The sequence below is a fragment of the Scyliorhinus canicula genome, chromosome 9, assembly GCF_902713615.1.
Source record: "Scyliorhinus canicula chromosome 9, sScyCan1.1, whole genome shotgun sequence".
Classification (NCBI taxonomy): Eukaryota; Metazoa; Chordata; class Chondrichthyes; order Carcharhiniformes; family Scyliorhinidae; genus Scyliorhinus; species Scyliorhinus canicula.
In genome coordinates this window covers 113,518,770-113,545,715 of record NC_052154.1, presented here as the reverse complement: position 1 = coordinate 113,545,715, position 26,946 = coordinate 113,518,770, and the positions used below count along the sequence as shown (strand labels likewise).

At 47.0% G+C, this 26,946-nt stretch overlaps 1 protein-coding gene across 2 annotated transcripts in view; it reads right to left on the bottom strand.

Moving 5' to 3' along the window:
• Nucleotides 1-12,602: 12,602 nt before the first annotated feature.
• The window catches only part of traf6 (TNF receptor-associated factor 6), a 50,581-nt gene continuing 36,237 nt past the window's right edge, over nt 12,603-26,946 (bottom strand). Inside the window, exons 4-8 of one of the 2 annotated variants that reach the window (XM_038807422.1) lie at nt 25,506-25,656; nt 23,629-23,787; nt 20,115-20,186; nt 18,795-18,872; nt 12,603-14,055 (exon numbers count right to left, since the gene is read on the bottom strand). In XM_038807422.1, the coding sequence (XP_038663350.1) occupies nt 13,117-14,055; nt 18,795-18,872; nt 20,115-20,186; nt 23,629-23,787; nt 25,506-25,656 (1,399 nt within the window). In that variant the 3' untranslated portion in view covers nt 12,603-13,116. Of the gene's footprint in view, nt 14,056-18,794; nt 18,873-20,114; nt 20,187-21,008; nt 21,459-23,628; nt 23,788-25,505; nt 25,657-26,946 lie in introns of those variants that run through there. The other variant, XM_038807423.1, reaches the window with a different exon arrangement.

Genomic DNA, 26,946 nt, shown 5'->3' with positions numbered 1-26,946 from the left:
TGGAAGTGGCATCCTGCAAGGTTTAGAGTCCTTACTGACGGCCCCCCTGCCGTTTTCGCCGGCTCGGTACTCTACAAGTCCTATGGTGGTGGCAGCCCTTAGGGTGTGGGGGCAATAGAGGCAGCAGATAAGATTGGATAGTGTGGTCACTGATTTGTAGCAATCACCGGTTTGCCCCAGGAGTAATGGCGGGGGTGGGGAGGGGGTGGCGCTGGAGGCGGATTGGGATTGAGAAATTTGGGGACCTATTTGTTCAGGAGGGTTTCCGTATCTTGGAGCATTAGAGGAGGGGTTTCAGTTGCCAGGCGGGAATGGGTTTCAATACCTCCAGGTACGGGATTTTGTCTGGAGGCAGGTTCCTGGAATCCCTCGCCTCCCTCTGAGGGGGTTACAAGATAAGATGATGTCAAAAACAGAGGGTGGAGAAGGGAGGGTCCTGGAGATATACCAGGAGTTGATGGAGTGGGAAGGGGCCCCTATCAGGGAGGTGACGAGGAAGTGGGAAGATGAGCTGGGTGAGGAGATAGAATTTGAGCTGTGGGAAAAAGCCCTGAAGAGTCAATTCATCCTCGTCGTGTGCCAGACTTAGCTTGATCCAGTTCAAGGTGGTCCACAGAGCACATATGACGGGAGCCCGAATGAGCGGGGGGGGGGAGGCCGATATTCTGGCCTTCTCCTCCCTGGTGGTCCGGAGATGGATTTTGCTGGGATGGAGGGACTCGGAGCCCCCAAAGTCAGGAGTGTGGGTCAGTAATTTGGCAGGGTTTTTCAATCTGGAGAAAATTTAAATCGCTTTCAGAGGATCAATTCAGGGGTTCGCCCAGGGATGACAATCGTTCATTGACTTCTTCAAAGAAAATTGAACGTCAGCATTAAGGGAGGAAAGCAGGAGGCATGGCAATGTTACAACAGGACACAGAACACAGTTTACGGGAAGCTAGGGAATAGAGCGGGGGGAGTAGTGGGTGTTGTCTGTACGTTTTTTTTCTTTTATTACGTGTGTCGACCCCACAGTTAAGAGATGTGAATGTGTTCAACTGTTAAAAATTACAAATGCTTCAATAAAATATTTTCTAAAAAAAAATTGGGGAGAAAATGTGAAAAAGGAGAATAAAAATATATTTTTTTTATTTACTCTGGTGAACACTACTTCTCTCTGAATGCAGTTTAAGCAGTACTAGTGTACTCTGAGCAATCAAGGCCCCATGACATCATGCAAGCACAAAAAAACATTACCGGGGTCACATGATATGAGCGCAGGTACAGCTAGGTTTTACATGACCTCCGGTTCTGCTGATTTTTTCATCCTCGTGCACATTTCATATTTGGCTTTTCTTAAGTGTACATGGCTTGTGCCATGTCCCGAGAAGTGCTTGGCCGGTGTCTCTACACGGAAGAGTCAAGATAAAATGCTTAAATCCATATTTGTTCATGACGACAGGAGTGGGTCACTGCTTTCAGTGGTATAGTTGCTATTGAGCAGGCTCCGGTATTGGCAATGCTGTGGATGTAAATGGCTGATGGAATGTGTCACTGCGTCAGTGGGGGGGGGGGGGGGGGGTTGGTGGTAAGGAGCTTAGATGGGCTCGCTTTGGCCCCGAAGTAGCTGCAGATTTGGGGATGGGCTGAATGTTATGCCCAGTAGATATCCCTATTCCCTGGGGTAGGAGTGATGTTCCCTTGATGTTTGAATGACTGGCTTTTTTTGATGATACATGTTGGGCCATTGCTCAGGAAGTTGGGGATCTGAGTTGATTGTTAATTTCCTGACATTCATGCCTGATGGTTCTAGTTCTTTCTTATTTTTCTCTCCTGAGACGATTCTTCCATTGCGTCGGTCATCTTGCACTTGCCTTTCTCCCAGGTTACTGGAAGGAGGTGAAGGCATATGTGGTAGGTGGTTGGGTCTTGGTGCCTTGGTGATTAGCAGCAGGTCCACCTTGAGCGTTTCTTTTGTGGTGGTGCTGTTTTTTTTCCTGGGTGGCCCTGGTTGCTGGGATGGTCCCCTGGCACCAGGGGGAGGTGGGTCAGCTCCCCCTCCCAGGACGCCCCTTTCCGGGGAAGTCTTTCATAGAATTTACAGTGCAGAAGGAGGCCGTTCGGCCCATCGAGTCTGCACCGGCTCTTGGAAAGAGCACCCTACCAAAGGTTCACACCTCCACTCTATCCCCATAACCCAGTAACCCCACCCAACACTAAGGGCAATTTTTGGACACTAAGGGCAATTTATCATCGCCAATCCACCTAACCTGCACATCTTTGTGACTGTGAGAGGAAACCGGAGCACCCGGAGGAAACCCACGCACACACGGGGAGGACGTGCAGACTCCGCACAGTGACCCAAGCCGGAATCGAACCTGGGACCCTGGAGCTGTGAAGCAATTGTGCTATCCACAATGCTATCGTGCTGCCCTGCAAGGTTAAGACATAGGCTTCTTTCTGCCCAGTGTGGTGCTCTCCCTTTTGACTGGGACTGAGGTCATCCTTAATTAAATTTCTGGCCTCATTGTTATCCTGTCATTCCCCTTGGGCATATTATCTGCTTGGTGGTCGTGCAGCTTATTCCCTATTTGTTGTTGGGCACTTCACGGGTGCATTGGACATAGGATCAGTTCTGGTATTTACTTTTTTCTTCTTCATTCATTGGTGACCCTGGGTCTGAGAATAACTTTCATTCATTGGTGACCCTGGGTCAGAGAATAACTTGGATCTGTCATTCTGGTCCTCTCTTCATAATTTTGTAGTCATATGATTATTGACTGTTCTGCCCTGGGCCTGGATGTGGGTTGGATTGTGTTGTGGGGTACAAATAATTCCCACTTAGTGCTGGGGGACCTATGAAGTTTCTTTTCACATGATGTTTATTTTTTTAGAAATGGCTATGATGTATCTCTGTGCTGTTAACTATATTCTGCATTGATGACTTTTGGTTTTTTTTCTTTTGTTTTGTTTGATATTTGTAAAAATGTAAAAATCGAATAAGAATATTTTAAAAACTAGATTGACACAAATACTTATCAGGAACAGCCCAAGAATCACCATACGCACTATAACTGTAAAAAGAGGTGAAGTACTTAATGTTGTATCATAGCCATCTTGATTAATAAGCAGGTGATATTTGAGGTGGGTAGAATAGTTTCGGAAGTGGGGGGGTTGATATATTATGGTTAGTGGTAAACTGGCGGGAATGAAGGTAGTGCTGGTTAATTGGGATGATGTGGAATTTATAAAGAGGATGTTGGGAAAGATACCAGACCTGGACTCACACAAGCTGGTCATGGGAGGGGGCTTTAAAAATTATTGATCCTGGCCTGGATCGGTCATGCTCGAAAACAGGCAGGATGCTAGCAATGGCAAAGGAGCTGAAAGGGTTCATGGAGCAGATGGAGCGGGGGGGGGGGGGGGGGGGGGGGGGTCCATGGAGATTTAGGCAGCCGAGGGTGAAGATCGCCTTCTACCCCCACGTGCATAAGGTATACTCTCGGATCAATTTCTTTGTTTTGGGTAGGGCCTTGAAGGCAGATGTGGTGGACATGGGGTACTCGGCGATCACAATCTCAAACCATGCTCCACACTGGGTTGACCTGTAGGTTAGTTAAGATAGCAATCAGCGCACGCAATGGAGGTTAGATGTCGGGCTATTGGCGGATGAAGCAGTGTGCGAGAGGTTGAGGAAATGCATAATAAATTACCTGCAAGTAAATGATACGGGGAAGGTCTCAGCTGCGGTGGTCTGGGAAGCACTGAAGGCAGTGGTGAGAAGAGAGCTGATCTCGATCCGGGCTCACAGGGACAGGACAGATAGGGCAGAGACGGACCGACTGGTAAAAGACATTCTACAAGTAAACAGGAGGTATACGGAGACCCCAGAGGCAGGGTTTTTAAGGGAACGGCGGAGACTACAGGCGGATGTCGGCTTGTTAACCACAGGGAGGACAGTGGAACAGCTCAGAAAGGCGATATACGAGCATGGTGAGAAGGCTGGCAGGATGCTTGCACAGCAGTTCAGAAAGACTGAGGCAGCTAGAGAAATAGGGAAAGTTATTGATGGGGATGGGAACTTAGTTGAGGATTTGGCACGGGTAAGGCGTTTGGGGATTTCAACAGCAGGCTGTACAGGTCGGAACCCCCTGAGGGGATGAAGCACTTCCTGGAGGGGCTGGCTTTCCCGAAGATGGACGGGGAGCTGGTAGAAAGGCTGGGGGCCCCGATCGGGTTGGAGGAGATAATGGAGATTCTGAAGGCTATGCAGTTGGGTAAGGCCCCGGGACCGGATGGGCACCCAGCTGAGTTCTACAAAAAGTTCTCCGGGATATTGGGACTGGTGCTGATGAAGGTGTTTAATGAGGCTAAGAAAAGAGTTCTGCCCCAGACCACAATTTAACTTATCCTGAAACGGGACAAGAACCCAGAGCTATGTGGGTCTTACAGGCCGATTTCCCTGTTGAACATAGATGCCAAACTGCTGGCCAAGATTTTGGTCTCCAGGATTGAGGATTGTGTACCGAACATCATCGTGGAGGATCAGACGGGGTTCGTTAAGGGCAGGCAACTGGTGGCCAATGTAAGAAGGCTGTTAAACGTGATCATGATGCTCCCAGAAAGTAGGGAGGTGGAGGTAGTGGTCGCGATGGATGCGGAAAATACTTTTGATCAAGTTGAGTGAGATTATTTATTGCAGGTTCTGGGGCGATTCGGATTTGGGAGGGGCTTTATTGACTGGGTCAGGTTGCTGTACCAGGTTCCTGTGGCACGTTTACGGACAAACAGGATGACTTCGGACTATTTTAGACTGCACCGGGGACGAGACAGGGGTGCCCCCTCGCCCCCCTGCTGTTTGCGCTGGCTATAGAGCTGCTGGCAATTGCTCTGAGGTCCTCAAGGGGCTGGTCCGGGGTTTGGAGGGGGGGGGGGGGAGCACAGTCTCACTGTATGCAGATGACCTGCTTCTGTATGTTTCAGATCCTATTGAGGGGATGGAAGAAATCATGGGAATTTTAGGGGAATTCGGCCAGTTTTCGGGGTACAAGCTTAATATGGGGAAGAGCGAGATGTTTGCGGTCCAGGCGAGGGGTCAGGAGAGGCGACTGGGGGAACTGCCGTTTAGATTGGCAGGGGACAGTTTCAGGTACCTACGTATTCAAGTGATTGGGACTGGCTACATAAATTGAAATTGGCCCGATTGGTGGATCAGATGAAAGATGATTTCCAGAGATGGGATGCGCTGTCGTTGTCTCCCAAGATTCCTGTTAGCATTTCAATGTCTCCCCATCTTCATTCCGCGGTCCTTTTTTAAGCGGGTCAATAAAGTTATTGCGGGCTTCGTATGGTGGGGCAAGTCCCCGCGAGTGAGGAGGGTAATGCTTGAGCAGAGACGGGGAGAGGGAGGGCTGGCGCTGCCAAACATCAGCAATTATTACTGGGCGGCTAACATAGCCATGATTAGGAAGTGGCTAGTGGCAGTGGTGGGGGAGGGGGCCGGCATGGGTGCGTATGGAGGCAGCTTCTTGCAAGGGCAAGAAAGTTTTGGGGGTGCTGGTAACCGTGCCTCTGCCCCGTGGTGGTGGCGGCCTTGAGAGTCTGGGGGCAATGGAGGAGATTTGTGGGAACATCGGTCTGGTCCCCAATCTGCAACAATCACCGGTTTGCCCCGGGGAGGGTGGACGGGGGGTTCCGAATATGTCAGAGAGGGGGGCTATCGGACATGTCTAGCTTTCTCTGTTTGGAGAAAATTAAGTCCGCCTTGAGAGGGTCACTGTTGGGGCTCGCCCGGAGGTGGCAACCATTCATCAACTTCCTCGCGTAGAATTAATGGTCAGCAGTGGGGGTGGGGGAGTTAGGTTAGCGTAGATTTAGGGGGTTAATAGATGGTTGGACCTGTTGGGGAGGGAGGTGGTATTTGCACTATGTTTAGATTTTCATGTACATTATTTATATTGCTGCTGTTACAATGCCAAAAAAATACCTCAATAAAATGTTTATTTAAAAAAATGTTGTATCATAGCCAAGTACAATATCCAACTTGTGTACAACAAGTCCCACATATAAAAGTGGGAAAAACATATGGTCGTAAACGTTGTTGGTCAAGAAATAAATATCGGCCAGGATGTTGGGAGAACTGCCATGTTCTTTTTTGAATAATACCATGAGATCCTTCAGTTTGAACTGCAACTGGGCCTCAGATCTGAATATTCTCAGTGCTGGGCTGAAGTGATGTATGTTGAATGTGAAGTGTCTGGAGTGGCATTTGAGCAAACGTCCTTCATCCAAAAGTAGTCTAAAATATACAGGGTAAAACTGGAGGCAAAAGGGTAGAAAACATCCATACACATAACTTGCATCGTTCTCATATTTTTTAAAATCAAATGCTTGGAGTCTTTCCCCTCACCGAGACTCCTCTTATTGATCAAACTAGCATTCCTCCTTTAAACACCATCACCAGGGGCTGGTTTAGCTCACAGGGCTAAATCGCTGGCTTTTAAAACAGACCAAGCAGGCCAGCAGCACGGTTCGATTCCCGTACCAGCCTCCCCAGTCAGGCGCCGGAATGTGGCGACTAGGGGCTTTTCACAGTAACTTCATTGAAGCTTCTCTTAACAATAAGCGAATTTAATTTCATTCAAAATCATTAACTGCTCATTCAACACATGATAATTTATGTAATCAGGCCAAAATTCCCCAAATGTCAATCAATGCACTTCATACAATTCATTGTGGGAATTAAGCCTGAGAAATCTGATATGCTATTCTTTCTTTTTAACAATCAACTGATGTTGACTGATGCAATACAGTTTAATAAGTGGCATGTGCTTTAAACCACTTCACCCAAAGGTGGAACCACTTCACCCTCTGTTGCAGATTATACAGGTTACTCAACCATAAATGTCATCCCAGCTAAAGCACTCAGCTGTTCTCACCAGCTTCCAATATTTAGAGCAGGAGGCAACAGAAGAGATGGCTGACGATTCGTCTGCAACCCAGCCCAGCAGTGCTCAGGCAAACTGCAGCACCTCACCTGTTGCCCCAGCTTTTTCAGTACAGAGCATCAACCTGAGACCTATTGGCCTGCATGGATTTCATTTTATACTGGTTTGGTAGCCTTTATCCAATGGAATGGGGAAGGTTTTTAATTCAGAGATGAATGAGAAGTAGCTAGAAACGTGCACTTTTGGAAGCCAGAGGATATTGCAGAATTAACTGGAATGGTTAAGCTGTGAAATTTCTTACTCCAGTGTAATAATCTTAGTCAGGGAAATAGTGCGAAAACAAAAATATATGGTCACCATTTCTTTGCCAGGATGGGGCACATTTAATAATGAAACAAAGCTGACTGCTCCCCATGACCCTCCAGCAATTTTCAATTCACGGGCAGCCAACCGACACCATGACGGAACTATTATATACCACCTTTTATGTCTTTACAATTCCTGAAGTATTTCAATATCCTCACTGGTTTTATTACAGGGCACAGCAAGATCCCACAAACAGCCGTGAAATTAAGCAGATTGTATGGTCATTCGTAAGTGGTGTGGAGTTAAGAGCCGACAGTGAGTCAGGAAATTAGGAAAGCTCCCACATTCTTCTTTAAATAATGCTGATCCTTCTGAGGCTGGAGCAAGTTAAGTAAGGCCCTATATTCCGTGTCAGATTTATGCCAAGTGAGTCAATTTCAACACTGAGAGAAGGGCTACCCCTGGAATCTAGTGGGGAATCGTGGGCAGAGGGTAAACAACATTCAGAAAATGATGCTGGAAATGTGCATATCAAGCAAGTAGAGGGGATGAACAACTTACCATCACCTGCAGTCTTGGCTCAGACCTGAAGAATCATCACTTTAGCACAGTTCCTGGAACTCAGCCAGCACGTAAATAAGATTTCAAGATAAGAGTGGAGCAAATCAGAGAGGCGGAAGGAAGGAACTAAACTCAGAAAAGAGGGGAAAAAAGGCCCAGCTTCTGGCGCTTGGAACTGCAACCTGATGAGGCCTCAAAACAAAGCAAGGTTTCTGCTCTTGAAAGGACATTGTGCAAGAGAGGACAGAAGACATCTGGTGGCGACTATGCTGTGAGCAGTCACACATTTAGCAGCTCCCGCTTTTGGTGGTTTCTTTAACGACTTTTAAGTTGGATTTTTGCAGAAACTCTTTCGAACATAAGTGGATAAAAGTGAGAGGAGGAGAAGGCGACCCCTATCCTATGGAACTACACTCAAAAAGTAATCGCAAAAGAAGGAATTAAAGGTTGGTTGGAAGTGAGGATCTGAGTTTGGTGGCTGCAATGGCAGAGAAGCTAGGTCCAGCGCGGCGGCTCAATGGTCGATGGATCAGTTGGTTACATACCTGGATGAGAAGTTCGCACAGCACCGTAAGGAGTGTGCAGAGGACCTGACCACAGTGGTAGCCTCGATTAAGGAGGCTGTCGACCGGATGGAGGTGACAGTGACGGCCCAGGGACAGTCGATCCAAAAGCTACAGGAGCAGGAGATGGAATCAAAGGAGCAGTCCACTGGGATGGCACTGCAAATTGGCATTTTACAGGGTCGGCAAAAGGGGCTGCTGGAAAAGGTGGAAGACCTGGAGAATCGTTACCGCAGGCAGAATGTTCGTATCGTCGGTCTGCCAGAGGGAAAGGAAGGATCAGATGCCGGTGCGTATGTTGTGAAGATGTTCGAGAAAATGAAGGGGGCAGAGGCATTTGACAGGCTATTGGAGGTGGACCGGACCCACAGGGCACCTATGCGCAAGACCCAGGGTTGTGAGCCCCCAAGGGCGATGTTGGTGAGGCTGCACCAGTTCCTGGACAAAGAACACATCACGAAATGGGCTAGGGAGACAAAATGGTTCGTATGGGAAGAAGCTGAGATCTGGGTTTACCAAGACTTGGGAGCAGAACTTGCTAAGAGGAGGGCGAGTTTTAATAAAGTTAAAGCGGCCCTGCATGCGAAGGGAATAAAATTTGGACTGCTCTTCCCAGCCTGTCTTTGGGTAACCTACGAGGATCGGGAACTATATTATGGTGAGCGGGAAACTAGAGGGATGGCAGTGCTGCTGGTAAATATATGCCCCAAACTGGAACGACGTCGCGTTTGTTAGGAAGATGCTGGGGAAAATCGCAGACCTCGACTCGCACAGGTTGGTTATGGGGGCTGATTTTAACACGGTCTTAGAGCTTAGGGTGAACCGGTTCAGTTCTGGGTCGGGGAAAGTATCAGCAATGGCGAAAAGAGCTGCGGGGGTTCATGGAGCACATGGGAAGTGTTGATCCGTGGAGATTTGAGAAGCCAACGAGTAAGGAATATTCATTCTACACATGTGCACAAGGTGTACTCCAGGATCGATTTTTTAAATATTGGACAAAATATTGTTAGCGGGGGTGGTGGACACAGAGTATTCAGCAATCGTAGTGTCAGACCATGCGCCACATTGGCTAGACTTACAGGTGAACACAGGACATTCTCAGCGCCCACAGTGGAGGCTAGATGCAGGTCTGTTAGCAGACAAGATATGAGCAAGTGAGGGAGGCCATTCGGGGGTATATAAAAACCAACGACACGGGAGAGATCGCAGCTGGGGTGGTGTGGGGAGGCATTGAAAGCGGTCATCAGAGGGGAATATATTTTGATTCGGGCCCATAGTGAAAGGGCTGAACGGGCAGAGCTGGACAGGCTAGTAGGAGAAATCTTACATGTGGAGAGGAGATATGCAGAGTCTCCGAATGAGGAGCTCCTAAAGGAGCGTCAGAGACTTCAAATGAAGTTTGGGCTCCTTTCCACAGGCAAGGTGGAGGGACAGCTGAGGAGGGTAAAAGGGGCAGTGTATGAATATGGGGAGAAAGCTAGCAGGATGTTAGCACATCAGCTGAGGAAGCAGGATGCGGTGAGAGAAATTGGGAAAATTAAGGATGTGAGGGGGAAAGTAGTGAGGGACCCGGAGGCGGTTAATGACGTGAATTCTATAGCCGTTGGTATAGAGTCCGAGCCCCCTGCGGGGCCGGACGGATTGAACTAATTCCTGGAGAGGCTAGAGTTCCTGAAGGTAGATGAGGAGCTGGTGGAAGTCTTGGGGTGCCCAATTGGGCATGGTGAAGTGATAGACGGATTGGGGGCAATGCAATCGGATAAGGCCATGGGACCTGACTGATTCCCAGTGGAATTTTATAAAATGTTTTCGGGACTCGTGGGACCACTGATAGTTAAGGCTTTAAATGAATCCAAGCAATTGGGAGTGCTTCCCCCAACGCTATCACAGGCATCAATCTCTCTCATCCTGAAGCGAGACAAGGACCTAGAGAGCTGTCGATCGTACAGACCAATTTTCCTTTTAAATGTAGATGCTAAATTACTGGCAAAGATCTTGGCCACCAGAATAGAGGAACGTGTCCCGGAGGTAATTGGTGAGGATCAGATGGGATTTGTGAAGGGAAGGTGCCTGACATCCAATATCAGACGGCTTCTCAATGTTATAATGATGCCAGCTGAGGGGCGTGAGGCTGAGGTGGTAGTAGCCATGGACGCGGAGAAGGATTTCTGCCAGGTGGAGTGAAAGTAACTATGGGATATTTTAGGCAGGTTTGGGTTTGGGACTGGGTCCGACTGAAATATCAGGCCCCGGTGGCAAATGTGAGAACCAACCGAACACAGTCAGAATACTTTAATGTCGGGAGAGGGACAAGGCAGGGATGCCCGCTCTCCCCATTATATCGAATGCGTGGCGTGGAATAGTGAGGGGGTGGGGGGTAGACCACAGGGTTTCTCTCCATGCGGATGACTTGCTGCTTTATGTTACAGACCGGGTGGGGGGAATGACTAAAATCATGGAGGTACTGGCAGAATTTGGGCAATTTTCAGGCTACAAGCTGAATATGGGGAAGAGCGAGATGTTTGTGATCCAGGCATGGAGACAGGAAAGGAGACTGAGGGAGTTACCTTTTAAAGTGGTGGCAGGGAGTTTTAGATATTTAGGGATTCAAGTGGCTAAAGAGTGGGGGCAGCTCCACAAGTTAAATCTGGACAAAGCAGTCGACCAAATGAAAAGGGATTTCCACAGATGGGACATGCTCCCGCTGACGCTAGCAGGAAGGGTCCAGAGGGTGAAGATGACAGTCCTCCCAAGACTGCTTTTCTTTTTTCAATGTCTTGCGATTTTTGTCCCAAAAACTTTTTTTTTTAGAAAAATGTGGCGATTATAGGTTTTGTGTGGGAGGGGAAAACCCCCAAGAGTAAAGAGGGCACTCCTGAAGCGGGGTCACGTAGAGGGGAGCCTGGCCCTCCCGAACTTTATTAAATATTACTGGGTGGCTAGCATATCGATGGTCAGGAAGAGGGTAGTGGGGGAGGGGTTGGCCTGGGAGCGAGTGGAAGCGGCATCCTGCAAGGGTAAGAGTTTGGAGGCTTTACTAACGACGTCCCTGCCTTTTTCGCTGACTCGGTACTCTACAAGCCCTGTGGTGGTGACAGCCCCAAGGTATGGGGGCAATGGAGGCAGCACATGGGATTAGAGGGGGCGTCAGTGTGATTTCCGATTTGTAACAATCACCGGTTTGTCCCGGGGAGGCTGGATGGGGGCTTCAGGAGGTGGCAGCAGGCAGGCATTGAGAGATTTATTTATCCAGGAGGGCTTTCCGACCTTAAAGGCGCTAGAGGAGGAGTTTGAGCTACCGGGCGGGAATGGGTTTCGATACCTTAAGGTCGGGACTTTGTACGAAGGCAAGTTCCCAAGCTTCCCTCGCCTCCCCCTGAGGGGACTACAGGATAAGGTGATGTCAAAAACTGGGGTTGGAGGGGGGAGGATTTCGGAGAGTGGGAGGGAAGCGGAAGTGGGAAGAGGAGCTAGGAAGAGAGCTGGAAATTGAAAAGTGGGAAAAAGCCTTCAAGAGAGTCAATTCATCTTCGTCCTGTGACAGACTTAGCTTGATCCAGTTCAAAGTGGTCCACAGGGCCCACATGTGGGTAGCCCGGACGAGCAGGTTCTTCGAGGAGGTGGAGGACAGATGTGGGCGGTGTAGGGGTAGCCGGCTAACCATATACATATGTTTCGAAAGAAAATAGGAGGCATGGCAGTGTTAGATAAGGACATGGAGCTCAGTATACAGGTTGTTTTTTTTAGGCGTTTGTGCATGTGTCGGCCCATGCGGTTGTTTAAGAAACGGTAATGTGTTAAACTGTGAAAATTACAAATGCTTCAATAAAATATTTTCTGGAAAAAAAGGCAAACTGAAGTGTGGACTCAAACGTTTGTCTAAACCAGGGGTGGGCAAACTTTTCCGTGCAAGGGCCACATTCAGAAATTCACAATTTTAAAGGGCCGCATAGTAAATTAATAGTCCCGGTTGTAACCAATTAGCGTGCGGCATATACCTTAGCGCTTCCCCCGGCGGCATCCTGACTTTAGCCCTCTTTTTCTCTACTTTTCAAAAATGGCGCTTCACCCGATTATGATTCTGGGCGCCTCATATAGAACATAGAACAGTACAGCACAGAACAGGCCCTTCGGCCCTCGATGTTGTGCCGAGCAATGATCACCCTACTCAAGTCAACGTATCCACCCTATACCAGTAACCCAACAGCCCCCCCCCCCATTAACCTTATTTAAAATTTTTTAAATGTTTTTTTTTTAAATGACTTGACCTTGGTGGGCCGCATAAAGACCTTTGGCGGGCCGCATGCGGCCCGCGGGCCGTAGTTTGCCCACCCCTGGTCTAAACAGAGGATAGGGAATCAGACTGAAAACAACTCTCGCATCTGTGAGCAGGAAACAAGCTTCCTACACATTCAGTCCCTTCCCAGCACCAATGTCCTTTTAGCTTGACTAGCGTAAAAAAATATACATTCGCATTTATTATACAATAGATGTGTGGTGTCAGGCATATTAGACATAAATCAGCTTAATCACACTGATAAGGGAACATTATACGGATCGATTCCAGATATGAAAATAAAATTCTGTAAGTGAATGGCTAGCAATTCAATCTGTGCTTGAGTGACTGAGGAAGATGGGGCAAGAGGAAGCCTACGTTCCTGTAAAGTAACACTGTTAACTGGTTGTATTGTAACAGCTCTGGCCCTTACCCTGGGAACATAAAGTTACACAATTAACAGCAGTGTGGCACTAGCCAAGTGTCACAGACAGCCTTCTGCTGAACGGGGCTGGAAGTCATTCTTCCTCATCCAGTTCAGATCTGACCTGGTCACAACCTCACAGCGCACCAGCATCATGTCATCTTTCACATACGTGCGTTGACCGAGGGCCTTGAGATGCAGGAAGGTGACGTAGCCAAAGCCCTTGGGGTTGCGCGACTGGAAGGGCCGCTGGAAGGCCAGCAGCTCGGGTTTGCTTTCCATTACCTCCTCGTGGTTATGCTTGACTGGGCCTTCGGACTGATCGAGGATAGAGAGCCGGATGGTGCCTTGGAAAGGCCAGGGCAGGTAGCTGTCATACTCGCCCTGCATGGTATGCACAAAGAGTGAAATGTAGTTGGAGCAACGTTGGGCACTAGGTGTCTGCAGGTGCAGGCGGAGGCACAACTTATAGCCTGGCTTGCCAGTATAGAATCCGGGGCTGTGCAGCACCACAGGCTGGTCCTCTGCTTGCGCCTGCAGGTGGGCGTTGAAGTTCTCCACCTTCCAGATAAAAGTCCCATTGCATTGCTGGGCCTCCAGCTCACCGAGACGCTCCTCCAGTGTACGGGCACCCCTTTTCAGATCCGCCACTTGACCATTCTGCGTCTCCATTTTGGCAGTGAGCTCACGGATCTGGTGATCCTGCCGGACCAGTCGCCCCTCCAGCTGCTGGACAGTCTCTTTCAGGTTCTGGATTAGAGGCGAGCAGTCACATGATGCTGAAGATCCAGGTGGCAGGGGAGGTGATAACTGCAAGTGTGAGGCCTGCAGTGGCCCTGGGAGTGTCGCTGGTTGGAAGTCGACCTCTGAACTCAGCATGTCAATGCACGACACCTGGGAGTTTAGTCCTGTGCTCACACTGCGCAGCGTTTGGGCCATCATCCGCATGTGGGCCTGTGTGTAGTCCTGAAGGTGCATTGCCAGATCATTTCTCTGCATCTGAATGATTTGAAGCAGACAAATGAGAAGGTTCCCATTTTACAGCTTGCATTACATTTAATCAATTTTGTTGATAAAGGAAGCAACAATTACATTTATATGGCATCTTTAACATAGCAAAAACTTCCCACGGGGTGATTACCAGATAGAATTTGACATGAATGACATTTGGAGGTATGGGGGCAAGGAGGTTTGGAGAAGGAAAGTAGGGATTCTTAAGAGGCCAAAATTGGAGAAATGGAAAGATTCGGGGGGCCTGAGATCAAGGTTGAGAACGCAACTCAATAATCCAAATATGATAGTCCAAATTGAGTTGGAGAAAAAATGCAAGCACCAGAATTTTTTTTTTTAATGCTGGAAATGGACAGGTCAGTGTCGGAAAGAGGAAGTGCTTAATGCACATTTCAGTTCGAAAGGCTTTTGGTGGAAGTAAAAAAGAGAACACAGCACCTTCTGCAAGATTTCCCCAAGGGTAGGGGTGAGGGGGAACAGGACAGCGCCAACACTCTATAGTCACTAACTTACAGAAGATGCCTCTTTGCTCACTACTCACTGCAGAGACCTTAATGGCAGGAGTAGTAGGAGGCCATTCAGCCCCTGAACCCTGTTGTAACATTCAGTTTAACCATGGCTGATCTGTACCTGAACCCCATCTACCCGATATCCTTAACCATAAAATCAATCTTAGAATCATAGAATCTACAGTGCAGAAGGAGGCCATTCAATCCACCGGCTCTTGGAAAGAGCAGCCTACCCAAGCCCACACCTCAACCCTATCCCCGTAACCCACTTAAGCTTTTTGGACATTAAGGGCAATTTAGCGTGGCCAACCCACCTAACCGGCACATCTTTGGACTGTGGGCAAAAACATGAGCTCCCGGAGGAAACCCTCGCAGACATGGGGAGAACGTGCAGACTCCGCACAGACAGTAACTCAAGCGGGAATCGAACCTGGGACCCTGGAGCTGTGAAGCAACTGTGCTAACCACTGTGCGGCTCTTGTTAAAATCTTGTTTTAACATTTCTAAAATAATTTTATTATGCCGTTTAGCGTTTAGATTTCTATACATTTTAAACTTCCTCCCTGAAGTGTGAGCGTTGTGACGGAGTCATGGTAAGAACAGAAAGCTACAAAGTCAAGGGTACAAAGTGACTGCTTTCAAAAAGGATGAGCCAGTCTGATAATTAAGCTGCTAAACAACTGGAAACACCTAAGGGACATGTTCGCGGACTCACTGGCAAGGGGCAACCTGCCCCCCCAAACTAGTGCAAGCCACAATCTCACGGATACCCAAAAAAGATAAAGACCTGCCGGAATGTGGATCATACAGACCCAGTTCACTGCTGAACGTGGGTGCGAAAAGGTCCTGGCCAGAAGGGCTGCGTACCAGAGGTGGTCACAGAGGACCAAGTGGGCTTTGTCAAGGATAGGCAACTCACAGCAAACATCAGGAGACTGCTGAATGTAATAAGGCCCCCCCCCCCGGGAGAGAACACCAGAGGTGATCGTCTCCCTGGACGCAGAAACGGCCTTCGACAGAGTCGAATGGAACTATCGCCTCGAGCTACTTGAACGGTTTGGGCTCGGAGCAGGATTCACCGCCTGGGTGAGGCTCCTGTACAACGCTCCCAAAGCGAGTGTCCAAACTAACACCACCAGCTCTGAATACTTCCAGCTGAAGAGAGGAACAAGACAGAGCTGCCCCCTGTCCCCACTCTTGTTCGCGCTAGCGATCGAGCCGCTGGTGATAGCCCTGTGGGACGCGAAAAGCTGAAAGGGAATCCGGAGAGGAGACAGAGAGCACAGAACTTCACTCTGTGCAGATGACCTGCTCTTCAATGTCTCGAAGACACAGGAGGGACTGAAGGGAAGGCAATACTGCAAGTACTGAAAGAGTTTGGAACCTTCTCGGGCTACAAACTTAACCTGGGCAAAAGTGAGGCAGTCGCAGTGAACCCAAAAGGGGGAAGGACAGAGCTGGAGGGGCTCCCGTTCAAAATGGCCCAGAACAGATTCCGTTACCTGGGGATCCAGGTAGCCAGAGACTGGACACAGACCCACAAGTGGAACCTGACCAGCATGTTGGAGGAAGTAAGAAAAGACCTTCAATGGTGGGCTCACTCCCCCTCTCAGACGATCAACATGACCGTACTGCCAAGGCTCCTCTTCCTGTTTAGATCCATTCCGATCTTCACCCCAAAGGCCATTTTCCAAAACGTCGACAGTCTAACAACGGTAAAAAGTGTGAGGGGTTGGGTACAAGTACCCGACACAGATTGGGTACAAATGGAGGAGGCATCCTGTAAAGGAACGACCCTCCGGGCCCTGGCTACAGCAACACTCCCATCCTCCTCAACAACATACACAACAAGCCCAGTGGTAGCCGCCACACAGGGCGAACTCCACCTCCTCCTGCGCAAGGCTAAGCCTAATGCAGCTCAAAGTGGTGCACAAGAGCGCACCTGACCAGAACCCGAATGAGCAGGTTCTTCCCAGAGGTGGAGGACAAATGTGAACGGTGCCAGAGGGGCCCGGCAAACCACATCCACGTTTTGGGCTTGCCGCAAACCTGCTGGGTTCTGGACAGCCTTCTCCAAGGCAATGTCCAAGGTCGCGGGGGTGAGGGTGAAGCCATGCCCAATAGTGGCAATATTTGGGGTATGGGAGCAGCCAGATTTACATATGGGGAAGGAGGCCAATGCCCTTGCTTTCGCTCCCCTAATCGCACGGCGGAGAATCCTGCTCAGCTGGCGATCGGCAGCACCACCCCAAAGCTGCAGACTGGCTCGCTGACCTCTTCGAATTTCTCCACCTGGAGAAGATGAAGTACGCCATCTGAAGGTCAGAGGAAGGCTTCCTGGATACTTGGGGGGCAGTTCGTCAGCTTGTACCAAAACCTGTTCGAGGCCAGTAACGAGGAGTAAGAAGGTAGATGAGGAACCAAGGGACTGCGCAACCTGGGGGTGGGGGGGATTATTATAGACCGATCCAGAGGGCAACAAAATATACATAGTTAGTTAAATGAAGGATGAAATAAACCTTTCTGTACAATAAAGTAAATTAGTGCGGGCAAGAAAACGTAATATATACACACAATGGTGCAGCACGGCGGCACAGTGGTTAGCACTCCTGCCTCACGATGCCGAGGTCCCAGGTTCGATCCTGGCTCTGGGTCACTGTCTGTGTGGAGTTTGCACATTCTCCCTGTGCTTGCGTGGGTTTTGACCCCACAGCGCAAAGATATGCAAGCTAGGTGGATTGGCCACGCTAAATTGACCTTAATTGGAAAAAATTAATTGGGTACTCTAAATTTTAAAGGAAAAAAATGTATACACACAACTGTTTATAAATAAGAGACAAGCAAATAAAAAGTTTTTTTTAAAAAACTATCTAGGATCTATAATATGACTTGGATGATAGGATCTAGTGTACTTTAGTGAAATTTGCTGATGATACAAAGGTACGAGGACACAAAGATGCAAAAAGGGATATAGTTGGGTTGTGAGTGGGGTAAAGTAGGGGAAAATATGAGGTTGTCCACTCATGGAAAGAATACAAAAGCAGATTATTATTTAGAATGGAGACAGACTGCAGAGAGAGTTGGGTGCCCTTGCATGGAGCTACTGCACATAATTAAAAAATGAAATGAAAATGAAAATCGCTTATTGTCACGAGTAGGCTTCAATGAAGTTACTGTGAAAAGCCCCTAGTCGCCACATTCCGACGCCTGTTCGGGGAGCCTGTTACGGGAATCGAACCGTGCCGCTGGCCTGCCTCGGTCTGCTTTCAAAGCCAGCGATTTAGCCCAGTGTGCTAAACAGCCCCGTAGGCAGGCAATTAGGCAGGCCAATGAAATGCTACCCTTGACCATACTGGATTATTGCATACAATTTCAGACTCTTTATTTAAGTGGTGATATACTTGCATTAGAGGCAGTTCACTAAGTTGATTCCTGGGATGAAGGGGTTGTCCTATGAGGAAAGGTTGAGCAGATTCTGCCTAGACTCATTAAAGTTTAAAAGAATGAGGGGTGACCTTATTGAAAGAGAAGATTCTGAGGGAACTTGACAGGGTAGATGATGACAGCACGCGTCTCCTCTTGTGGGAACCTAGACCTCGGGAGCAGTTTCAAAATGGGCCTCCCATTAGAGGGGTAATTTCTTCTCTTAAGTCATCAATCTTTGGAATTCTGTTCCCCAGAGAGCAGTGGAGGCTGGATTATTGAATATATTCAAGGCCGAGATAGATTCTTGATTTACAAGAGAGTCGAGGGTTATAGGAGGTAGACAGGAAAGAGGAGCGAGGCCACAATCAGATCAGCCATGAACTTACAGAATGGAGGAGCAGGCAGGGGCCCAAATGGCCTGCTCCTGCCCTAATCTTATGTTATGATTTTAAGAGTAATTCATATACAAATTAGTTCATGTTTATCAGTATTAGGAGTGAAGATGTCATTCTTTCTGGGCTTCATTTCCTTCTGTGTGCTATCAGTGGGTTTTGTATAAACTCCCATCTTATTAAACAACCACTCACCCATTTAAAATAAATGATTGATATTAAAATGAAAAGAACTCATAATTACTTTCTATTTTAAACCAGTAGGGTACAATTATCAGGGTGAGGAGGCAACAGCTCATTTATTTCACATTGGTTATAGGCATTAACATTACGTCAGTCCCTTGATAAATGCCTCACATCAGGCCCTACAATAGCAGGAAACAGTGCGGCACTGACTCACCTTTTCTGGGCAGCCAAACGCACTAAATGTGCAGGGAACGGGTGCTTTTGGGCAATCCAGATTATAATGGTTCAGCATCTGTGGAGAGAATGATTGCATTTAATTTAAAAACCAAGAAGTGAGGTGAAAATGGGGGGACAGAAATAGATCCGTTTATAGTGCAGTGTCCACTGGACTTAGTCTGGTGTGTTCCTCTTCCTTCCACCCCAACATGGTCACCCCTATCCCCCCGCCAATCTCCTTCTGCTGCAGGAAGGACAGAGAAACAGATTCCACCAAAACTAATTTCAGTACAGTTCAATTCCATCCAACCACAAGCTAATTAAATAAACTGCTCCCCTCGCTTTGGCACAGAAACTCTCTCAAATCGGCAATCTAGGGATTTGAAATCTAGGGAAAGAATTAACTGGGTGCCTGGCCCAATGATATACCCAGTGACCCAGTGATGTAATGTTAAAGAAAATCTAATGTACTTTACAAGAGTGGTCATTTATAGAACGTTAATGTACTATGATAATATCAGCAGTGATTGGCAATGCTGAAACGCATTTCCTTTTTGAATGAACTAGTTGCTAAATACACTCTGGCCAATTTGATCCCGAAAAGTTTGAGAAGCACCGACATAGGCTATGGAGAGTATTCCATCACATTCCCCAATTGTGTCTTGTAGATGGTGGAAAGATTTTGGTGATTCACACGAGTCACTCGCTGCAAAATTTCCAGCCTCTGACTGCTCTTGTTCTTGAAGCTGCAGTATTTTATATTGCTGGTGCAGTTAAGTTTTGTTCACCGTCTTGGTGTCAAGTTTTCAAGTGACATTGCTTCAAGATGTTCTACTCTTTTAAAGGTGCTACATAAGTAAAGTTATCATTGTTATCCATGATCAGGTTATTAGTTAGTAAGCGCCACTACTCTCAATAATGCCTCTGTCGTTTGAATAACAGAGTGAGCTGATGGGGCAGTACTTCTAAGATTGGGTGTGTCCTACGTTTTGTGGCAAAACATAGCGAGGCAACTTCTACTGTCACACAGATGGCAGGTGTTGTAGCAGTACTTAACAGTCTGCATAAAGGCGCAGCTAATTTGGCTATGTTGTCAGGGCTCATTGCCGTTGCTGTATTCAGTGTTCTCAAGTCTTGTGAACTCCTTCCCAAACAGTTTTGTTGGAGCACCTTCACCACACAGATCGCGCAATGTTCAAGTCAGAGGCTTCCCTGCCACATTATCCAGCCAGAGGGCATCTGCCCAAGAATTATTTTAAATGTATCTGCACATGCTTTTTGATAGTATGTATAATTTGGCATCACTGGATCCACTCACCTGTTCTCTGATTAGCTCCATGTTGCAGTATTCACAGGTAACATTGGCCAGCGGACAATTGAGATCATGACCCTGAATCATAAACAGAAGCCACAGTTCAATAAAAACCAAGCAGCAACATTGATGCAGATTAGAATTCAAGCTCAGGGTTCGGATTGTTGGACAACGCTGCTTATATTTTTACTTCATTAAGAACGAGTTTGGTCCACGATAACTCTGCACAATGAGAATGAATAAGAAGGGGTTTAGGTCATTGGAATTTCAGGCAGTGTAAAGAAATGGGAGTATTGTGGATCATTGGAGTGCTCCTGGTATCTAATTTTATGATTCATCTGCTTTAGAACTATAAATATTAGCAAACTGCAGATAAATGAAAACACCCTATTTGAGAAGCTGGGAAGTAATTGTTAATCAAAAGTGACCTTTGTTTATTTCATAAGGACATCAGAGTTGGAAGTGGAAAACACTAAATGCTCGGTGAACCCTCTCCGAGCTTCTCGGTGGATACAGGGTGTCTACAGCAGTGTAAAGAATAGGTTTAAAGTATTCATAAGATTTCCCAGAACAAAAGCAGGGTTTGGGAATTGGAGAGAATTAGTTCAAATCTCTATTTGTGACACCCGAGGTGTGCCACGTTGCCATGAGGATAGCTTTTTTGGGGATTTTGGTTTTACCGCGATGATTTCGCGAAGAAACAGGCACTGGAGTCAGGAGCTGGAAAGTCTCTGAAACCAGTTGCAGAGGGCCATCAGAAACCAGGGGTGCTTCTGATTCGAAGTTGCGAAAGAAGAATGTAGTGAAGACCATGCCTGATCTGGGGAGCCCACAATTTGTTACGTGTTGAAGAGTTCACCTATCTGGATGGTCGTGGAAGGATCCAGAGAAATCTCATACCTCAGAATAGCGGTAACACGGAGGAGAATCAATGTGAATTGCTGAGAGCTGTGGCATGTCTTGGTTTGATCCCAGAAGTAAAATAACCCTCAAGGTCCTGTGAATTATTGGGTGGAAATAGAAGTAGAATAGTGTGTGTTCTGTTGATATTTTTAAGTTCAATGTTTTTAAAAAGTACAGTGTTAAGTTAGCAGCACTTTCTTTAACTCCTGAACAGTAAAAGTTTTGTTTAAATAATAATGCATAGTAATTCTTCCAGTTGTTAACTGGGAGATCAAATTTTGAAACGTTACTGGTCACCACTAAGATCATAATAGTAGACCTGTCCTTTATAATTCTATGGTTGTATAAGGTGCATGTTTTGCCAGGTGTTTGCGATGTAATTAAGAGTGAGTAAATTAGTTACTAACGATTAAATAAACAATTGCATGAAATATCTGTGGTATATTAAACCAGGAACAACAGAGAGATGATGAGCAGAAAAATAAAATGGTGCTTGGATTTCAATGAATTTCAAAACTACTAGAATAAAAATCTCTTGATTGGCAGTCTAATGACTGTATACAACAAATGTTATGCATGACATGTTAATAAAAATAAACAATCTAAATAGCAAGCTAAACAAGCGTGGAGACCTGGATCAATGACATGGCGGGCTTCATTAAGCTTGAGAAGGTTAAATTCGCCCTGAGAGGATCGGTGCAAGGGTTCTTTAAACGGTGGCAACCTTTCCTCGACTTTCTGGCTCAACGATAGGGTACTGGGACAGTAGCAATTGGGGGGGAGTGTGATACATGTGATGTTACGGTATGGGGGGGAATTGTGGGTGTTATGGGGCTGATAGTTGCATATTACTGCTTGTTGCTATACTTGTTATATTTTCTGTAAAAAATTCCAATAAAAATTATTTCAAAAATAAATAAATAGCAAGCTAATTTTGTGGATGGAACACATTTTAAACTTGGTTTTCACAGCTGAATCTAATAAAATACTCATTCTGATGCAAGCTGTGCAGTAAGACACTGCCCCCTGGTGTACAAACCAGTTACCCAAATGTAAAATGCTAATTTTACACTGGACTAAGATAGTATTTCAATGTGAAAATTATTATTTTTCCTCTTTTTTGCTCTACGTATATCTCAACAGAGGCCAGGAAATCTGTCTGTCATCTATCATTATGAACTACCCACTAAGTAGTGGGCAAGAGCATAGTCCTCTCAGAATACTGTTATTTAACTTTGATTTGAGAGAGTACTTGTTACGTGCTCAGTATGCTTTCTCCAAAGGGCTACCATGATGGAGCCACAGGATGTGGTCATCATCCTTCAGACCTGGTTCCTGCAGATAACATGAACTCGGATCTATTGGAGCACTGACCTTAGAAAACACCATGCTGTGGCAAAAAGGAACTCTTTGGTAGGGAGGGGAAGGCCAATGACTAAAGCTATTTTGCATTCAACTCAACCCAGATTGTGGCGACATATCCCACTCCAAACACTTGGGCATATAAAAGGCTGAAACTCCAATACAGAAGATGCTGCACTATCAGAGGCGCCAAGTTTCTGAAGCATAAAATTAGGCTCCATCTACCTCCTGAGGTGAACGCAAAAGATCACAATGGACTATTTTGAAAATTAGCAGGGAAAGCTGTTTGATGTCCTGACCAATATTTAGTCCTCACCCAACATCATTTTAAACAGATCGTATTTGTGCATGCCAAACTGCCTCAAACAATAAAGTAGCTGCCATGTTTGCTAGAGCAGTGATTACGCTTCAAGAAGCACTTCATTGACTGCAAGGTGCTTCAGGTCATTTGCGGAACGTGGGTGTCACTGGCTAGGCCAGCTTTTATTGCCCCTCTTATTCCCCTCGAGAAAATGGTGGTGAACTGCTACAGTCCACATGGTGTATGTACACCCACTGTGCAGTTAGGGAAGGACTCCAGGATTTTGACTCAACGATGGTGATGGAATGGTGATATATCTCCACATAAGGATTGAGAGTGATGTGTGGGGGAACGCATGCGCACACACTCACCTGCACATTTAGAGAATTACACCAAAAGCAGGGACTGCCACTCATTTGCGCTTGGAACGGTCGGCTGGTTTGAGGTACGTTAATGTGAAAAATAACCCCAGCTCCACGTGCAATCAGCTAGGTTTGAATCTGTCCTGGCTCTTTACATACCATAAAATGCAGAGTACTGCAGATACTGGAAAATAAAAACAGCATATGCGGCAAGGTCTCAGCAGATTATGGCAGCATCTGTGGGAAAAGAGCTAACCCTCCAATCTGTGACCTTTTATCAGAACTGGAAAGGAGGTCAGAACTTTTTCAGTATGTCACAAATGCTGTCATAACCTACAGTGTTTTTTCTACATTTGCTGTTTGTATTTCACTCAACATTCCCTCCGTGTTGACAGCTGGGTGTCAAGGTGGCACACAAGGACAATGAAGAAAGGAGAAGAAAACAAAATAAATCATTTTCAAATGAGGAAACGATACTGGAACATTTTGAAATAGCTACAAAATGACAAGAAGTTCATAGACTGGATAGACATGCATGTTCCCAGCTGGGGGATGGGAGTGATGGGGTAGGGGTTGGAAAAAGAAGACCTGCCTTTTTGTCCTGATAGGCCATCAGCATGGCACAATTCTCGCAGGCGATGGGCCTCTTGGGACATTCCAATTCCATGTGTTCCTGCAGCTCCTTTCGCCAGAGCAAGCCATCACACTGCGAACAGTCAATAAAGGCATATTCGCACCTCTCCTGGTGGTCCTGTAACATACACACAACTCAAAGTGGTTCACTGGCATATGAACTGATTTCTATACACATTAAATGGTCACAAACTTCCAAGAGCCAACTCAAATTTTAATCAGCACTTTTAATGGGGGGGTCGTCACGATGGCACAGTGGTTAGCACTGCTGCCTCGCAGCTCCAGGAACCCGGGTTCAATTCCGGCCTCAGGTGACGGTCTGTGTGGAGTTAGCACTTTCTCCCCGTGTCTGCGTGGATTTCCTCTGGGTGCTCCAGTTTCCTCCCAGTCCAAATATGTGCAGGTCAGGTAAAGTGTCCAAAAGGTTAAGTGGGGTTATTGGAATAGGGTGGAGGCGTGGGCTTAAGCAGGGTGCTCTTACCAAGGGTCGCTGCAGACTCGATAAGCTGAATGACTTTCTTCTGCACTGTCGGAATTCTAAGGCTAATGCATTGCAACTACCCTCCTCCCTCTGCAATTTGGACATTTCTCTACCTAAGCTGGCCTCTGTATGGTCAGGTACTACATCAATCAGAGCACTGACTGGATCTGTACGGTCAGTAACTGCACTGGACAGATCACTGACTGGTGGTCAGTGCCTGCACTGGACAGAGCACTGACTGGATCTGTATGGTCAGTGACTGCACTGGACAGATCACTGACTGGATCTGTATGGTCAGTGACTGCACTGGACAAAGCACTGACTGGATCTGTATGGTGAGTGACTGCACTGGACAGATCACTGACTGGATCTGTATGGTCAGTGACTGCACTGGACAAAGCACTGACTGGATCTGTATGGTGAGTGACTGCACTGGACAGATCACTGACTGGATCTGTATGGTCAGTGATTACACTGGACAGAGCACTGACTGGATCTGTATGGTCAGTGACTGCACTGGACAGATCACTGACTGGATCTGTATGGTGAGTGACTGCACTGGACAGAGCACTGACTGGATCTGTATGGTCAGTGATTGCACTGGACAGATCACTGACTGGATCTGTATGGTCAGTGATTACACTGGACAGAGCACTGACTGGATCTGTATGGTCAGTGACTGCACTGGACAGAATCTATATGGTCAGTGACTACACTGGACAGAGCACTGACTGGATCTGTATGGTCAGTGATTACACTGGACAGAGCACTGACTGGATCTGTATGGTCAGTGATTACACTGGACAGAGCACTGACTGGATCTGTATGGTCAGTGATTACACTGGACAGAGCACTGACTGGATCTGTATGGTCAGTGACTGCACTGGACAGAATCTATATGGTCAGTGACTACACTGGACAGAGCACTGACTGGATCTGTATGGTCAGTGATTACACTGGACAGAGCACTGACTGGATCTGTATGGTCAGTGATTACACTGGACAGAGCACTGACTGGTTCTGTATGGTCAGTGATTACACTGGACAGAGCACTGACTGGATCTGTATGGTCAGTGACTGCACTGGACAGAACACTGACCTACTGAAACTGGCGGGCACTTTGACAATAAGTTGAGGAAAGGTGAGCTTCATGGCATTAGTCAGTCAATTGACAAACTCTTGATTGGATTGGATGCTATACTCATTTTAAGGAATAAGGAACATAATTTAAAACAGAAAAGTCCTCCTATTTCACTAACTATTATCCAAAGAGAATCAGGTGTGCAACTTTTTTTTAAAAATCAATGACAGCAAATCACAAAACGAGTGGATAAGAAACAACCTCCCAAACCAACCTCTAAATGACGCAGCTCCATTTTCTGATAACAGCCCTTGTTGGGACACTTGACCGTCAGGGAAAGAATTTCCCGTTTTGCAAAATTATCTGGGAAAAGTTGGGCTTCCATCAGCATCACATTATCCACGGGGCACTTGTGTCCAGCGTCCCTGAGAAGTTTCAAATAAAGAATCATTAGAACCCTCGTTTCTGTCCCCCATGGCCCTACCGTGCACCGGCCTCTCCCTGTCACCATTGCACTGCCCAGCTCACTCCCAGTCTTCCTGAATGGATAGTGGTATTGGGCAAACGATAAGTACTGCCAGAAAACCAGGGATAACTGCCCTTCAGATAGTGCTGTGGGATATTTTACATTCTCCTAAACGCGAGGCCATTTTAACATCTTATCCAAAGGGTAGCTCCTTGATAGTGTAGCACTCCCTCAGTTCTGCATAAAGCGCCATCCAGCAGTGGCCTGGAACTCTAATTAAGAGACAAGGTCTAGCGCTGAGCCAAGGCCGACAAGAAATGTGATAAAAGCACTCAGTGATGCAACTCTCTTGTGATTGGGAAATGTCACAATGTCACTGCTACAGCAACAGGCATGTTGCAGTCCTGGAATACTTTGTTCACACTTTGTATGTCGTTTTGCCTCTCCCACGGTTCTGATGGAAGCTCTAATTATCAGGAATGCAAATGAAAACCATTTATTCCTTGATTGTGATTGCCTGTAAAGGGGCTGTTTAGCTCAGGGCTAAATCGCTGGCTTTGAAAGCAGACCAAGCAGGCCAGCAGCACGGTTCAATTCCCGTAACAGCCTCCCCGAACAGGCGCCGGAATGTGGCGACTAGAGGCTTTTCACAGTAACTTCATTGAAGCCTACTCGTGACAATAAGCGATTTTCATTTCATTTCATCTGCCGAAAGTAAACTGAACCAACACAGGACACGGAGGCATGGTACCAGCTGGAGCAACATGCCATGTTTATGCAACACAAGTGCAGAGGCAAACACAGTTTATAATAATTTTTATTAGTGTCACAAGTAGGCTTACATTAACACTGCATTGAAGGACAGCACGGTGGTGCAGTGGTTAGCACTGCTGCCTCATGGCGCCGAGGTCTCAGGTTCAATCCTGGCTCTGGGCCACTGTCTGTGTGGAGTTTGCACATTCTCCCTGTGTTTGCGTGGGTTTTGCCCCCACAACCCAAAGATGTGCAGGCTGGGTGGATTGGCCACGCTAAATTGCCCCTTAATTGGAGAAAATGAATTATAAAATATATTTATAAAAAAAAAACACTGCAGTGAAGTTACTGTGAAAAGCCCCTAGGCGCCACACTCCGGCGCCTATTCGGGTACACAGGGGGAGAATTCAGAATGTCCAATTCACCAAACAAGCACGTCTTTCGGGATTTGAGGGAGGAAACTAGAGCACCCGGTGGAAACCCACACAGACACAGG